The following is a 17,693-nucleotide window of genomic DNA, read 5'->3' as shown; positions in this document are numbered from 1 at the left end:
ACTTGGGGATCACTTTTAATCACAAATTAAGCTGGGTTTCACATAGAAACAACACCGTCAACTTGGCTAAATGTTCGGTTGCTCAAATTAAAGAGGTTTTTTTGCAAGGGGCAACCAATTAGTTCCGGCAGCAATTAAGGTATTCAAAGCTAAAACGCTAGCCCAAATTCTCTATGGTATCCCTATATGGATCTCAGCATTTACCAGGAAAGTGGAGGGCATTCAAGCCTCATTCTTTAGACAAATTCTTGGTATGCAAAAATGTGTGTCCTACTTTGCTCTCTGCTCTGAAGTGGGTCAGTTTTTGGTGGAGACAAAAGCCTGGATTGCAGTATTTAAATTCTGGCTTAAAATTCGCTTTAGAATAGATCCTAACAGGCTTCTTGATTGTATGAAAAGAGACCCATATATTTCATCCTGGTCAGCAGTTCTTACGTCCAAACATAACCAGTTGGGGTTAGAGGTTGATGATTTGTTTACTTCTGATGAGTCATGTATCTTCGGATGTATTAAACTGAGACTGTTGGAGTTGGAAGAAATGAAACTACGTCCAACAGACCCTTATATTTGCTCCCCAGCTTCCTTAGGTCTTTATGCTTTCTGTGGCAAAATGCCCCATTATCTATCAGACTTAACCATTCCAAGTCATTTATGTTGGCTAGATTAAATGCGTTTCCCTCCAAAGTTTTACAAGGGAGATCATCGAGTCCCTTTAGGCGACAAACTCTGTTCCTGTGGAGCAAGTATTCTGGACTCAATTCAGCATATATTGCTTGATTGTTCCTTTTAGCATAATCTCTGTAAAGATTTATTTTCCAAGCTTTCTTTCTCCCCAGATTTGTCTATTCTGCTACCCTGTTATTATTTATTGAATGATTCTGAGGGGGAGGTTAGCGAGGCTGTGGCAAAATTCTTGGCTGACATCCTTAAACTTAAATCTGACCATGTATGATTGCATCTGTAAGCTTGGTTTCATTTTGATTTTATCTCCAATGTTTAAATTTTTAAATTCTGTGTATTTTTATTTGCAACTGTTATGCCATTAAAGGTTTGGTATGGAGTGTCAGACTAGTAGTACCTGAGAGACCCAGGACTGAATCCCCACTTGTGCCATGGAAGCTCACTGGGTGACCTTAGGCCAGTCACACTCTCTCCTGCCTAAGCTGCCTCACAGGGTTGTTGTGAGGATAAAATGGAGAGAATGATGTAAAGTTTGAAGAAAGGTTAAAATGCTTGGGGATCTTTAGCTTGGAGAAACGTCAACTGCGGGGTGACATGATAGAGGTTTACAAGATTATGCATGGGATGGAGAAAGTAGAGAAAGAAGTACTTTTCTCCCTTTCTCACAATACAAGAACTCGTGGGCATTCAATGAAATTGCTGAGCAGTCAGGTTAGAAGGGATAAAAGGAAGTACTTCTTCACCCAAAGGGTGATTAACATGTGGAATTCACTGCCACAGGAGGTGGTGGCGGCTACAAGCATAACCAGCTTCAAGAGGGGATTGGATAAAAATATGGAGCAGAAGTCCATCAGCAACTATTAGCCACAGCATATTATTGGAACTGTCTGGGGGAGTGATGCTCTGTATTCTTGGTGCTTGGTGGTAGGGGGTGGGCAAAATGAAAGGGCTTCTAGACCCACTTGTGAACCTTCTGATGGCACTTGGTTGTTGGGTTTTTTTGGCCCCTGTGTGACACAGAGTGTTGGACTGGATGGGCCATTGGCCTGATCCACCATGGCTTCTTTTATGTTCTTATGTTAAGCTGCTTTGGGCCCCCCTTGGGGAGAGTGGGGCATAAACAGGTTAAATATATACATGTAAACAACAGTTTTTCTAATCAATGTGCAAAACAGATTGCTCATATTTATTTTCAAATGGTACTCTAGTCTAACTAAAATCACAGGGATTAAACCTTGCTGCTGAGAAATCCAAAAACTCTCTCTCACAATGAAGGTTTAATGTACTGCCTCTGATACTTGGGGGGAAAAGTTCACAGTATTCATTGGAGTTTTTGAAGAGCCTTTTATTTCCTTTCCTGCTGCCGTTCTAACAAACCTCATGGGGGGGAAAGCCAAGCCAGAGCGACAGAGACAATGAGGTTACTGAAGTCAAAGATGGTTCTTTGACGGACGGAAAATGAGGCACAATTAGAGGAGCGGAGTTATGGCCTGGGAGATGCTAATAGACAGAGAAAACAGCCATTCTTTTCCCTTACAAGGGACGTGTGCAGAGACCATGCACCGAGCACGTCAAATATCAGGTTTTCAAGTTACATTTTACTTACTGCCGAAGTTCGGAGCTGCACCTGGAAGGAAAGGAGAACAGAGGAGAAAAAAAAAAAACAAGAGGGTCAGCAAACACAAGGAAAGGTATTGTGCTAATTAAACGAAAGTGGGCAGATGTCAAAACAGCCAGTGCAGGACAATGCCAAGAGGTGGCCAGAGAGAGCACAGGGTTTGGCGGCCAAGTCATCTGTCAAGACCTGCAGAGATCAGCCTGCTGCTGACCTAACTTATTAGTGTTCTCTTACCAGGGCCTTGCGTCTGAGCAGGGTCAAATATTTCCGGAAGCTCTGGCATAACACCTTAATAAGTCACACTTCTAGTACACAATGAAATTCCGGTCAACTCTTAGTAACGCTGAGCTAAATTACATAAGGACAGATTTGCGAATAACTTTGTCGGAATCAAAAGTAACCCCACCGAATCTGCTGACCTTTCAGAGATCATTATGAAAGGGAAGAAAAGCTATTCGTTTCTTAGAGCGATCCCTGAGGGGTCAAGATTCCCTGTGCAACCAGGATAAGCATTGCTTTCATCCTAATGGGCTTCGTTTATTTGTCCTTAGCACATAGCTAAATCTGATTAGCTAACAGCATTGTGACGTCATCATGTCTAGTGCAAAATCCCTGATTGGCTGAGATTCCTCAGGGCAGAATGAAACAGTGGAAATAGCCACCAACGAATTAGCAGAGGGGGTGAAAAATAGTGGGATGAAGGGCTTCAGGAAGGGAGCTGCTCCCCACCACTACTTTCCAAGTGAAAATAAAACCCAGAGGATGTTCAACAAAGCACCAACTCTCACTCATACTTGCTCTGAACCACCCTGTCTGCTAGTCCATTAATATCCTGAGGCTATGACATCAGCATGGGATCAGGATCAAAAATGAGTCTCAAGCACAGATCTTGGGGGTCCAACTTTAACAACCTTAACTCCTGGAATCTATGGACCAGGTCTCCCTACATGGTGCCTGTGGGTGCCTTGGTGCCCACTGAACTCTTCAGAAAGTGGGCAGGGCCACTGTAAGGATTTCCCACCAAGAATCAGGAGGACAGGCAAGGCTCCGGGCTTTTCTTAGTCAACATGTGGTTTCTTTCCTCCTCCAGATATTTCTTCTATCCAGGAAAAAGGGAGGTATTTCCATTTGACTCCACCTCTTGTGGCAGCCATTTTGAGGTGGGGCTCCCCACCCCTCTCAAAATTCCAAATGTGCCTGCATGCTATAAAAGGTTGGGGACCCCTGCTCTTGGCTTATGAAGAGATGACATTCCCTCCTCCCTTGCTGCCATCCTCAAAACCATATTCATAAACAATCTGCATTTACACTGAGAAGACAGAATGTAGGCAGTCTGTAACCCACAGCTGTACAGTGGAAAGGTGCTGAGGTCCCCATAGACTGGTAAGGTACACTGGTTTCCAAACTGGGGCATCTGAGTTCCTTTGGAAATGATCAGAGATCGCTCATGTAAGGGTACGCTTGACACCTCTCCTGCCACAGCTGATCTTCCCTGGCAGTGCCCAAGGGATCAAAAGAGATGCCACTCATTCTTCTATGTAAGCGTTAGAAGAACTACAAAAGCGCAGTCCTTCTTCAGGGCATTCTAGCCATGGGGAGCTGCAGAGCCTGGTTCTACCCAGGGCATTTGGGCCTGATATGCCGAGCGCAAAATGCAAATGCCGTGGAAAAGAAGGCAAGCCAGCAAACAGCATGTCACTGCGGCTGTCAGAACCAAAAGGCCCTCAATGAAGCCTTTGAAGGATTGCAGGCGCTCAGTGGTAGCTGACAATCCCGTTCCCGTTCAAAGAGTCAGCTTGTCTCCCGTTCTTGGCAGAAACAAAACATTCCTGTCATGGCCTTTGGAGCCTGGATTTCAGCTTTGATCGGGCCTAAAGCACATAAATCTTTCAAATGGAGGGACAGAAAGATTGGGGGGAAAGATTGTCTTTGGTGGGGGGGGGGGACACTTGAGAAGAAGACATTGGATTTATATCCCACCCTCCACTCTGAATCTCAGAGCGGCTCACAATCTCCTTTATCTTCCTCCCCCACAACAAACATCCTGTGAGGTGGGTGGGGCTGAGAGGATTCTCACAGCAGCTACCCTTTCAAGAACAACCTCTGCCAAAGCTATGGCCGACCCAAGGCCATTCCAGCAGGTGCAAGTGGAGGACTGGGAATCAAACCCGGTTCTCCCAGATAAGAGTCCGCACACTTAACCACTACACCAAACTGGCTCTCTACACCAAAGGCAATCTTTGTAGGCCCAAACCATGTTTTCGCTGTTCCATGCCATTCAAACTGTCCTTATAAAGCTACAGTGGTCAGGGCACCCTTCATCAAATGCATTGTACTCCCATGGGGTAGAACTGTTCCCTCTGCTGAAAAAGGGCAGCGACAAAGCAATCTCTTTTGTGGTCCCTTGAAGGGAAACAGATTTATTGCAGCCAAAACGTTCTGTGGACAAGAGCCAGCTTCATCAGTTGTAAGCAGGTTCTAATTGGTGTAACTTTCTACCGCAATAAATCTGTTCGCCATTAAAGGTGCTACAAGACTCTTTTTTCCCTTTTTGCTTTTAGTTACTCCTCTGGATTTTGTCCAAGAATAAGAGAAAAAGCTGAAAAGCCTGTTGAAAATCGAGAAAAACCTTGATAAAAATGGCTGGTTTGAGAGCGCAGGGAGTTGTTTTTCCCTAAGAAAGCCTGATCAGTTTTCCAATCAGATGTGAGGACCATTCTCTGAATACCTGGGAGGGAGCGTCCCAGACCACCTTTGAAAAAGAGCTTTTATATCTGAGTGAGAGTTCTGGGCTGCTATTGCCTAAGACTCAGCCAACATCTGAAGCAACAGAACGAAGTTTGAGACCAGTGGCACCTTTAAGGCCCAGAAATTTAATTCTGGGCATACGCTTTCATGTGTGTGCCTGTATCTGATGAACTGTGCTCACTCGTACATGAAATCTTATACCGTGAATAAAACTTTGTTGGTCTTAAAGGGGCCACTGGACTCCAACTTTGTTCTGCCGCTTCAGACTGACATGACTACACCACCTGAATTTGTTTTAGAATGTACATGAAGCTCCTTGATGACTTGCAACGTGCCATAAAAATGTGAAGTACTGCTGTTACCATCATCATTATCAGTAATAGACAGGATTTCACTAACATTTTCCACACAAAAAAAAAAAGAAAAGGGAAGGGCTATGGATGATTATTTGTTGGAGATGCTTTAGGCTGACCCTGCGAGGAGCAGGGAGTTGGACTAGATGGTCTGTATGGCCCCTTTCAACTCTATGATTCTATGGCTCAGTGGCAGAGTCTCTGTTTTGCATGCAGAAGGTCCCAGGTTCAGTCTCCAGCATCTCCAGTTAAAAGGACCAAGTAGTAGGTGATGCAAAAGACTTCCACCTAAAAGCCCAGAGAGCTGCTGCCAGTGTGAATAGACAGTACCGATCATGATGGACTAATGGTTTGATTTAACCTGTATATGTATAAACTATTAATATTATTCATAAAGGGTGAAGTATCAGAAGCCTTTCTGCTTTTAGCATGCATCATAAACCAACGCCTCTTAAGCTTAGTAGACCCTGGCATGGGCTGCCCAGACTAGTCCAATCTCAGAAGCTAAGCAGGGTCAGCCCTGGTTAGCGTTTGAATGGGATGGGAGACCATCAAGGAAGTCCAGGGTTGCCTGTACAGAGGCAGGCAATGGCAAATCCCCTGTTTGTCTCTAGTTGTAAGTTAGCTGTGACTTGACAGCAGTTTGCACATGCGTACAGCAAGCTTGGTTGCCATTTGATGAGCCATTTGGGGGTCTGGTTTTGGTGCATCCCTGGAAGGTTTGGAAACTGTTCAGTTTGCTACAGACAGGGGGCGGGGTTTGTAAGTTTTGGAGTTTTTGTAAGAAGAGCCCTGTAAGCTCCAGGAGGATTGGCTACATCAGGGGTGCATGGCCTAATATGCAAAGGAGTTTCTGCTACCAAAAAACCTCTACAGAGCACTTTACCCACAGACCAAACTGACCTTAGCACTCTCTCAGCCAAGACGCCCTTTTCAAGGGTATGCCACTCTTCCTCACTGCTGGTAGTCAGCCACACATCCCTCCTACTCGCTCCTTGGGGTCATTAATTTTCCCGCACGCTCCACCAGCTTGTAAATACAAGCTTTCCATTGTGAAGCCCACTTGTCTGCCCAGCCTCTACACCGATTGCAGGCGAGTCTCTGTGTTCCACGCGTAAGAACATAAGAGAAGCCATGTTGGATCAGGCCAATGGCCTATCCAGTCCAACACTCTGTGTCACACAGTGGCCAAATATATACACACACACATATATATACACATGTGTGTGTGTGTGTGTGTATATATATATATATATATATATATATATATATATACACACACACACACACACACACACATATATATATATACATATACATACATATATATATATATATACACACACACACACACACACACACACATATAAACACTGAGGCTAATAGCCACTGATGGACCTCTGCTACATATTTTTATCCAATCCCCTCTTGAAGCTGGCTATGCTTGTAGCTGCCCCCACCTCCTGTGGCAGTGAATTCCACATGTTAATCACCCTTTGGCTGAAGAAATACTTCCTTTTATCCGTTCTAACCCGACTGCTCAGCAATTTCATTGAATGCCCACGAGTCCTTGTATTATGAGAAAGGGAGAAAAGGACTTCTTTCTCTACTTTCTGCATCCCATGCATAATCTTGTAAACCTCTATCATGTCACCCCACAGTCGACGTTTCCCAAGCTAAAGAGCCCCAAGCGTTTTAACCTTTCTTCATAGGGAAAGTATTCCAAACCTTTAATCATTCTAGTTGCCCTTTTCTGCACTTTTGCCAATGCTATAATATCCTTTTTGAGGTGTGGTGACCGGAATTGTACACAGTATTCCAAATGAGACCGCACCATCGATTTATACAGGGGCATTACGATACTGGCTGATTTGTTTTCAATTCCCTTCCTAATAATTCCTAGCATGGTGTTGACAGTGTGCGATTGCAATAAAAAAAGGCCAATGCAATGCTGGGAATTATTAGGAAGGGAATTGAAAACAAATCAGCCAGTATCATAACGCCCCTGTACAAACTGCACTGTGAGGCCCTGACCAAAGCAGCCTCCAATGTGGTTCAGGCCCACGCATCCCCGGGGGTGGGGGCATAAAAGCAAAGCGGCACCCGTGACGGCAACTTACACACATTAGGAGAGCCATTGGGGAGGGGCAGGTAGGAGCCAGCCCGCCACGACTTGCTGCGGAAGTTCTTCTTGCACCTGCCGCAATCCTGCCCGGTGGTGTTGTGCTCACACTCACACTGCAGGCTGCCCTCCTTGAAGGTACACAGGCTGGCATGAAGGTTGCATTTACACCTGCAAGAGAACCCAAGCAAGGCAACTGAGAGATCTAGGTAGTCATTCATTCATTCACTGGAAAACGTCTAACCTGGGGCTTGGCTACAACCTTCAAAGGTTTACGCCTTCATACAATCGCAAATGGGGAATCCATACAGAATGCACAAGTGATGGGGAATCATCCCTCCCAATCGTGTGAACTGGGGTTGCTAATGCTGGGTTTGAATATTGCTGATTTGGGAGGTGAAGCTGGGGGAAGGTGGGGTTTGGGGAGGGGAGGGACCTCACTGGGGTACAATGCCAGAGAATTCATCTTTCAAAGCATCTTTCCCCCAGGTGAAGTGATCTCTGTTGTCTGAAGGTCATTGGCAACCCTAGTTGTGGCCCTAGCCAGTGTTCTCTCTAAGCTGAGTTAGCGTAAGCCAGCTCACATATTTTGAGCCACTAGCTCACACGTTTTTGTCTTAGCTCAGGAAGGAGGACCCCAGGGCACACTAATTGAAGCAGGAGCTCACAACTTTCACGCCAGTAGCTCACGAAGTAGAATTTTGTCTCACAAGACTCTGCAGCTTAGAGGGAACAAACCCTGCTTCCTCTCTGTTTGTTGACCCCTTCCACCTTCTTCTCCCCCCAGCCTCCGGCTGCTTCCACCAGGAGGATCTGCTCTGCCTTGGCCTCCGACTGCAGCAGGGTTTTCAGAGCATCCAGACGACATCCACGTCCTTCTCTAGCTTCCCTGCCTCTGCTCTGATGTTGCTGGAAATACAGGAGTCAACGTGGATGGGAAAGTGCAAATTTGCAACCCTTTCCAGCCCTGGCCTGTCTTATTGTCCACCCCTGTCTGCTCTTGCCTGCCTTCACCCCACCCCCCGTTAACTTTTAAAACAAATTGACAAAAAAGCCCTCCGGTGATGCAACAACATGAGGCATGGTGGGCACAACGTGATGGACAGGGAAAGCCAGAGAATTGCCCCCATGGGGATGCTGCACTGTGGCAGTGAATGTGGCGGTTGGAGTTCTTCCAGAATTACAGGCATTCCCTCCAGATCAGGGGTGGCCAAACTGTGGCTCGGGAGCCACATGTGGCTCTTTGACATATATTGTGTGGCTCTTGAAGCCCCCACCACCCTGTCAGCCAGCTTGGAGAAGGCATTTCTCTCTTTAAATCACTTCTTCCAGCAAAGCCAGCTGGTGGCTTGGATAATGCATTTAAAAAGTTGCTTTCTTTCCACCCCTCCTTGCTCCTCCATCTATTTCCCTCATTCCCTTCCTGTTCTGTGACCCTCAAACATCTGATGTTAATGTCTTGTGGCTCTCAAACATCTGTTTATTCTATGCAGCTCTTATGTTAAGTAAGTTTGGCCACCCCTGCTCCAGACTATGACGATCAGTTTCCCTGCAGAAAATGGCAGTTTTGGAGGATGGCCTCCATGGCATCATACCTCGCTGAGTTCCTTCCTGTGTCAGGCCCTTTTTCTTCCTGCTGAGGAGACCCACGCAGCCTCTTCTGATTTGGGGGAGCAGAGTCCATTTTGAACCATAAACCTTCTCCCACCCCCCACCCCCCAGTTACAAGATGCTCTAAAAGAAGCAAGCGTCAAGGCACTGGGTTCGCTGCGGTGAGCTAAGTTTTGCAGAGAGCAAGAATACTGTGATGCTGGGGCAGGAATAGTATGCAAATAACAAAGGAGTGTTTATTTATTTATAGGTTGGTTTTCAAGAACAGATCAGCCACAGTTCTCCAGACAGTCAAAGGAGAAGCGTGACTGAGGACATAAATTTCAGCAAGTCATGGCTTCAGAGGGTGGTCTGAATTCTCTTTGATGTCTGCAAGGTACAAATGGGCTTTCGCTGACTAGTCTCTGGGTCAGATCCTGTCCTACACACAAGATGCCGCCAACCACACACCAGCCTGCCCTTTCCCGGACTAAATGGTACGAGGCCTGCTCGTTCCTGGAGAAGGGCCTCACAGCTGGGTTCTTGGTCTTCTTCCAGGCAGAGCTACCCTTCCAACTGCTCTCTTGCTGAGGTAGAACCAAACTATCCCTGCCCTCTCCCCAAAGCAGACCTGCTGTGTTTCCCTCCAAATGAGTCCATCCTCCCTCTGATGGCAGCTGGAGCTGCACTCCCCTAGGCTCAGGGTGGCTGTTCTTCCCTTCAAGGGGTGGGGCAAGAATTGATCAGTAATCTGGGGACAAGCTGAGATTCTGGAAGGTCTCCATGTCCTGCCTGGAACCTGGCAACCCCAGTCCTGATCGTAATATCCATCATACATTTTCAGGTTCCAAACTGCAAGCTGCTGTGGATCACACCTAGGGATATTAGACAAATACCAGCACCTGTTATCAAGGAATTTTGATTCTCACTGACTGCACTTTTTATCATCTCTGGACAAGCTTTTGGCTCACTTTATTAATAAATTTGAGATTAACTGTAAGAAGTAAAGATGCCAGACTCCAGCAAGGGCCTGGAATTACAGCTCATCTCCAGACTGCAAAGATCAGTTCCCCTGGAGAAAATGCATAATTTGGAGGGAGTGCTTTGCGGCGCTGGAGTCCAATGAAGAAGACAATGACACTGGATTTGTATCCTGCCATCGACTCTGCATCTCAGAGTGGCACACAATCTCCTTTAGCTTCCTCCCCCACAACAAACACCCTGTGTGGTAGGTGGGGCTGAGAGAACTCTCCCAGAAGCTGCGCCTTCAAGGACAGTTCTGCAAGAGCTATGGCTGACCCAAGGCCATTCCAGCAGCTGCAAGTGGAGGAGTGGGGAATCAAACCCGGTTCTCCCGGATAAGAGTCTGCACACTTAACCACTACACCAAACTGGCTCTCAAACTGGCCCCTGCCCGCCCCCGCCCCCCCGGCTCCATCCCCTAATCTCCAGGAGTTTCCCATCCTGGATCCGACAACCCTACCTCTTTATCTCCTGCCAGTGGCCAGGGGGGACCTGCAGTGGCAACCCTACTAAGAGGACAGGTCTAATTCTCTAAAAAGGGGTACAAGAGAAAGTCAGAGCCTTAGATGGCAGAAAGAATGCAATTTTGAGGGAAGCACTCTACAAGGCATAGGGCATGGAGTCATGGCCTGCCAGCAGGGGTGGGGTGGGGGGTTGGAATCTTAAACCTGCTACTTGGGAGACAGCTGGGGGAGCATAAACACTATAGAAGGCCCCCAATTTCAAGCGCACGATTCACTTCTCCTCTGCCAGCACCTATGAGAGAAATCTACAAAGGATGCTGTGAATATTCCAAGAGCAGGAGTTTCTCATGAGCCTCTCCTCCAGATCCACCAAGCCCGCCTAGACCTGAATGTCATCTGTGCATCACTTGACGGGTTGTTGGCTCCAAAAGAGAATCACGGGAGATATTTTTGATCCCTTGCTCGTCTTTGCCACCAACTGTTTACGCACAGCCCAGGAAACGGTTGGGCAGGCGCCCCCTCTCTCGCCTCTCATGTACCAGATGACGCTTTGCTCCACTCCAAAATGCTGGGACCAGGAGGCTCATTCTGAGTCTAAAGGGGCGCCAGAGACAGATTTGCGCTCTGAAGTGCAGGACTGCCAAATGCAGCAAACGAGATTCCCGAAAGCTCTGAGAAAGGCAGATTGTGGCAGAAAGCGCTCAAAACCATCAGGCTTAAATGCCTAAGGAGCACTAATGGAGCTGTCTTTCTCTGCCAGGGTATACAGATCAAAACTGCCCAATGCTGGGGCACTGATGGCTCCCCCATCTGCCCTGTGGAGAGGAGTTTCTGCACAGCTGTCCTCATCATCTTGCATAGGCAATGACCCATGCGCAGGTGCCACTGTGCCAGAATCTCTGCATTACTGAATGCCCATAGAACACTGGCTTCCTCTCTTGCTGCAATTTCTTTTCTTTCTTTTTAACAAGGACAGAAAAGTAGCAGGTCATGGCAAGTCACAACCTCATCACCATGGTTGCAGGACCCAGGACAGAACAGGAATATCTTACCCACAGAAGCAGGCAGAGAGGACATAGGTCTGACCCAGAAGCCATAGAAACCTGCCTTACGAGGAGTCAGAACAGTGGTCCATCTAGCTCAGGACAGTCTTTCCCGAGTGACTGCAGCCCTCCACAGCACTGGGCAGAGATACGCTTTTGGCACCTGCTACCTTTACCTGGAGATGCTAAGGACTGACCTGTGACCTTCTGCATGCAAAGGAAGAGCTGAGCTATGGCCCCAGGTCCTGAAGAGATGGAGGGCTGCGGACTTCTGGGGTTGGAAAATGCCGAGCTGAATTGCAATGCCCTCCACTACCCCAAACAGAAGCCCCAGTCTGCTCCCCTTCTGAGAAGCAATTCAGCTCGGCATTTTCCAACCCCAGAAGTCCGCAGCCCTCCATCTCTTCAGGACCTGGGGTCATAGCTCAGTTCTTCCTTTGCATGCAGAAGGTCACAAAGTGTTCGGGACATTAAAAATTGGTGAAGCTGACAGAGCTGACAATTATAAGGTAAATACTATTGGACATTATCGCTGATAATTATTTTAGAAGCCTTTGGAAGGAAAATTTTTTAAAAAGGGAAGCAGAAAGTCATGATCACCATTTTGGAAGAAATAAAAACTTTAAAAATTAATATCTGGGCCCAGGAGGCTCTGAGGACAGCGAAATTAGGCTTATTGAAAAGGGCAAGCCTTACTCTATCAAACCTGATAGTTTAAATTTAATTTGGAGAGGTCAAAATTTTCGGTGTTTTTTTAAATGTCAGAACATAAGTTTACCCGTGCAAGGACTGCCTCAATGGAGAAAATGCAAGAGCAATTAGAAGCAATGGAAGCCAGGATGATGAAAATGAAAGGGGTAAGAGACATGATAACTGCTTCTAAAAAAGAAATTAGAAAAGACATTGATGATATAGAAGATCTCAGATATAGAAGATGTCAGAAATGAGACTGTGGTAACATCAAAGAAAGTGCAAGAGGTGGAAAAGAGAGTGAAAGTACATGATTCCACCTTGCTAAAAATGCAAGAAAAGGTGGCAATTCATGACTGCAAATTGATGGAAACCCAGAGGATGAAGAGACTGATTTGAAAGGATATATAATAAGAATAATTGCAGAATTTTTGGAGGAAGATCCTGAAGGAACTAGAAGCACGTATGACTATATGTATAGAGTGAACTCACTATATGCCAAGAAAGATAATCTACCAAAGGATGTGATTATAAGATATATGACAAAAGAAATGGTGGGGGAAATCTTGAATAAAAATTTTGAAAAGACATTGATAGTGGGAGGCAGCAGAGTAAGAATCATGAAAGAATTGCCAAGACAAGTGATAAATGACAGAAAAGCATACAAAAAATTGACAGAAAAATTACGTGACAATGAAATGAGGTATAGATGGATAATACCTGAAGGTCTGAGCTTAGAGCTGCAAGGAAAAAGGATTACAATTACAAGCACACAGCAACTGCATATGTTTTATGAAGAACATAAAGAATTTGCACCATGATAAATTACAAATTATTATCTTGGAATGTAAACGGACTAAATTCACCACAAAAAAGAAAGCCAACGTTTCATTGGATTAAAAAGCAAAATTGTAATATAGTTTAAAGATGGAAGATTTGTAGTGGTAGAAATAACATTAAGTGCAAAAAAAAGTTGTTATTGGGACTGTATGCACCAAATGGTGCAAAGGATGCTTTTTTAAAAGACATTATACAACAATAAGGGAAGGAAAATTGCCAAGGTCTTTCTTTGAATTGGTCAAACAGGAAAATTTGGAGGATATATGGAGGAAATTTAATCCTTAAGTGCGGGACTATACCTTTTTTTCAGCAAGACATAAAACTTTTTCCAGAATTGACATGTTGTGGGGCACTAAAAACTTAGGCCTAATAACAAAGAAAATAGAGATTTTATCCAAAATTGGGGCTGACCATAAACCAATAATGTGGATTACAAAATTGTCTAAGAAGTTGAGAAGATGGAGATTGAATGAAGATTTACTACAGAATAAAAAAATAGTGACATCTCTAGAAAATGAAACTAAAGCTTTCTTCCAAATAAACGATAAAGAGGATATAGAATTTCAGACGGTCTGGGATGCTTATAAAGCAGTAATGAGAGGAATACTGATTACATTGAATAACAAAGATAAGAGGGCAAAGGAAAAACAGATGTTGGACATTCAAAATGAAATAAAGAAAAAAGAAAGGGAACTGAGAAAAAGGCCAGGGAAAAAGAAAATTATAAGGGAGATTACAATATTACAAACACAAATGAGACATTTGTTAAATAAAGAACTGGAATGGAATCTGAAAAGATTGCAGCAGAAATCTTTCGAGGGAGCAAACAAACCTGGAAAATATTTGGCCTGGCAAGTGAAGAAAAAGAGAGAAAGTAAAATTATTAATAAAATTGTGGTGGATGGAAGAGAGGTGGTAGATCAAGAAGGAATAAAAAGAGAATTCTTTAAGTATTATGCCAAGTTATGTAAAGGTGTTAAAATAAGGAAAGGAAAGATGGATAAGTACTTACAAAAGATAAAAATAACACCCTTAGCAGAAAATTTGCGAAAAGTTTTGAACGATCCAATTGAAAAAATAGAAATTGAAGCAGCAATTAATGCAATGGAAAATGGAAAAGCACCTGGGCCAGATGGATATACAGCTAAATTTTTTAAAACCCTCAAAGAGTAGTTAATCCCGAAACTTCAGAAATTGATGAATATGATAAGAACAAAAGGGAAAATACCAAATACGTGGAAGGAAGCTGTTATTTCATTGATTCCAAAGGAAGATAGAGATGTTACAAACGTAAAAAAAATTATAGACCAATTTCATTATTAAATAATGACTATAAAATATATACAAGAATCTTGGCAGAACGGTTTAAACAATATTTGATAAATTTTATAAAGGAAGATCAAGCGGGGTTTCTTCGCAAAAGGCAAATAAGAGACAATATCAGAACTGTTGTAAATATTGTAGAATATTATGAAAGACATCAAGAAAAGGAAGTAGCATTATTCTTTGCGGATGCAGAGAAAGCATTTGACAATTTAAATTGGGATTTTATGTTTGCAGTAATAGAGAAAATGGAGCTGGGAGAAAGCTTTATAAGAATGATAAAAGCAATATATACTGAACAATGTGCAAGGCTATGTATAAATGCTGATCTTACAGAAGACATGATAATTAGTAAAGGTACAAGACAAGGTTGTCCACTTTCCCCACTGTTGTTTATAATGACTCTTGAAATATTACTGATGCAAATTCAAGAAGTTAAATAGAAGGATTAAAAGTAAAAGCATTTACTTACAAGTACAGAGCATTTGCAGATGATATAATGTTTATACATGAAAACCCCATACAAGTCACACCTTTGTTGTTAGCCAAAATACAAGAATATGGGGAGTTTGTGGGACTTTGTGTTAATAAAGAAAAATCAAAACTTCTATGTAAAAATATGCCAATAAATAAGCAACAAGAATTGCAGAGACTAACGGGCTGTGAAGTTACCTCCAAGGTAAAATATTTGGGTGTGGAGATAACAATGAAGAATATTGATTTGTTCAAAAATAATTATGAGAAGCTATGGCGTAAAATGGATGAAGATAGGTTAAAGTGGAATAAACTTAATTTGTCACTGTTGGGTAGAATAGCCGCAATTAAAATGAATATTCTACCAAGAATAATGTATTTGTTTCAAACTATTCCGATAAATTTGGCTGGCATGCTTATATGTATTATGGGGGAAAAAAGATAGACGGCTTTTTCTCTCAACATTATATAAGAAACAGCTTGCTAAATACATGGATGAAATATAATAAATATGGAGATGAGAGAAAACCGTTATGGATAGTGCCAGCTGAAGTGATAAAAATAACAGCTGAGAAGGGTGAAGAAAAGTGGTTGTCATATAATCAACTATTAAAAATACAAAGTGGCAAGATGGAATTGAAAACTGCTGAAGAGCTGAATAATAAATATGATTGGTTTCAAATGCAACAAATAAAGAGCTTGGTGGAGAATGATATCAAAACTGAAGGAATAAGAAAAGAGCAAACAGAAATGGAAAAAGTTCTGCTCGGAGACAACGAAAAATTAATTTTAAAATTATATAAATTACTTTTAAAATGGTCTACGGAGGATGAAGTAGTGAAATCTCAAATGATTAAGTGGGCAATTAATGTAGATAAAGAAATACAGATGGAAATTTGGGAATATTTGTGGAAGAACTCTATGAAGCTTTCGACGTGTCATAGTATTAAAGAGAACTGTTTTAAAATGATGTATAGATGGTATATGACTCCTAAGAAATTGGCAAAGATGAATAATAAGATGCCAGACAGATGTTGGAAATGTAAAAAACATGAAGTTTTTTTCTACCATATGTGGTGGACTTGTGAAAGAGCAAAAAAGTATTGGCAGATGATTCAACAAGAAATTTCTAGGATCTTGGGATATGAATTTAAGAAAGTTGCAGAGACTTTTCTGTTGGGATTACAAATGGAAAAAATTCCAAAAGAAGATAGAACTATAATTTGGTACTTGCTTTCAGCTGATAGGACATTATATGCGCAGTTGTGGAAGCAAGAAAAAATACCAGAGAAATGGGATTGGATTGTAAAAGTTATGACATGGGGTGAAATGGACAAATTAACAAGAATTTTAAGAGACTATGATTTAGAAGTTTTTAAGATGGAGTGGAAAAAGTTCAGAAGATATGTAGAAAAAGAGTGGAAAATAAAAGGACATTGGACAATTTCTGATAATGATTAAGTCTTAGAAAAAAGAAGAATATTAATTTTTGTTTGTATTAGTTAAGGGTACCTTTAAACATTAGTACTTTAAGTAAATAACACCGGCGGGGGTCAAGTAACGAGGGGAGGGGAGGGTAGAAAGTAATATATGAGATAGATAAAAGAAGTTATTAATGATGCAAGAAATATAATTTGTTACCATATGTTACCAAATAAAATTGTTTTAACCCAAGAGATGGAGGGCTGCATCCAGGAACTCGCTGTGTTGTATCCTCCTCTATGTCCACTTCAAGGGCATCTTCTGTGAGCTAACCCATGCAGTGCTCCGTTTACAAGACCAAGCACCAGGCTTTGTGGTTGCCTGATAGCCAGGACCCCTAGACCCGGATTCTCTGCTTCCTGGCTGCTTCCACAAAGGGATTTCCCCCCACCTGGGCATCAGGATGTCCTTGCAGTACAATGGTCATTAACAGGCATGACTTGACTGCCTCTCCCTCCCACCACCACACTCTTTTTTCTCCTTTGAGAAAGAAAAAAAATAAAAGGGTCTCTCTCTATTTAAAAGTTTTGTGACGTGGCTACAGGCAGAGCATCCATCTTCAGTGACCAAAGGATACTCAGCATGTGTGGTCAGGGATCATATGTTCTCCAGCTAAATAAGCATTCTCTGCTACTGAGAAGGGAGATCCAGATCCCAGTGAAGGAGCCTTGCTTCTTAAACAGCTTCTAGCCCCACTGGTGGACCTCTTGATGGCACTTGGGTTTTTTGGCTACTGTGTGACACAGAGTATTGGACGGGATGGGCCAATGGCTTGATCCAACATGGCTTCTCTTATGTTCTGATGTTCTTATTTGGGGGGGACTGAGGAGTCTGCAATCCTAGCCAGTCCAGAAGGTAAGAAGGATGGGTATTTGGAGGGGGTGCCAGATAGGAAAAGGCTCAGTCCTGGTGAAACCAGAGTCTGCGTGACCCATCCTAACAGTCGGAGCCAGCAGAAGAGGATTCCCAGTTCACATGTCATGCATGCTGCTTTCAAGCATTTTTTTTCATACTTCTAAAAGTTCATTGTGCCCTCTTTCTCAACAAAAGAATGCACAATGTGATTAGAAAAAAAACAGGACAAGACCGATAACTTGAAATGCTAACTGACAACAACCTAGTCAGCAGAAGAACAAAAAAGAGACTTTGTAAAAAAAAAAAACCCACACCCCCAACAGCAGGTTAGAAAAGAAGAAAGTTTTTTTAAAATTGCCTTCAGAAGAACAAGAGGGATGGAGCCGA

The 17,693-nt window shown here is 43.2% G+C and overlaps 1 protein-coding gene across 2 annotated transcripts in view; it reads right to left on the bottom strand.

The window, feature by feature from the left end:
- NTNG2 (netrin G2) overlaps positions 1-17,693 on the bottom strand; it is a 161,649-nt gene that overhangs the window by 45,773 nt on the left and 98,183 nt on the right. For both annotated transcript variants that reach the window (XM_060251586.1, XM_060251585.1), the window contains 2 exons: positions 7,521-7,693; positions 2,288-2,308 (listed from right to left, as the gene is read on the bottom strand). In XM_060251586.1, coding sequence (XP_060107569.1) covers positions 2,288-2,308; positions 7,521-7,693 — 194 coding nt within the window. The remainder of the gene's footprint in view (positions 1-2,287; positions 2,309-7,520; positions 7,694-17,693) is intronic.

The sequence above is a fragment of the Heteronotia binoei genome, chromosome 12, assembly GCF_032191835.1.
Source record: "Heteronotia binoei isolate CCM8104 ecotype False Entrance Well chromosome 12, APGP_CSIRO_Hbin_v1, whole genome shotgun sequence".
Classification (NCBI taxonomy): domain Eukaryota; kingdom Metazoa; phylum Chordata; class Lepidosauria; order Squamata; family Gekkonidae; genus Heteronotia; species Heteronotia binoei.
The sequence above is the reverse complement of the archived record's forward strand: the minus strand, read 5'-3'. Positions and strand labels throughout refer to the sequence as shown.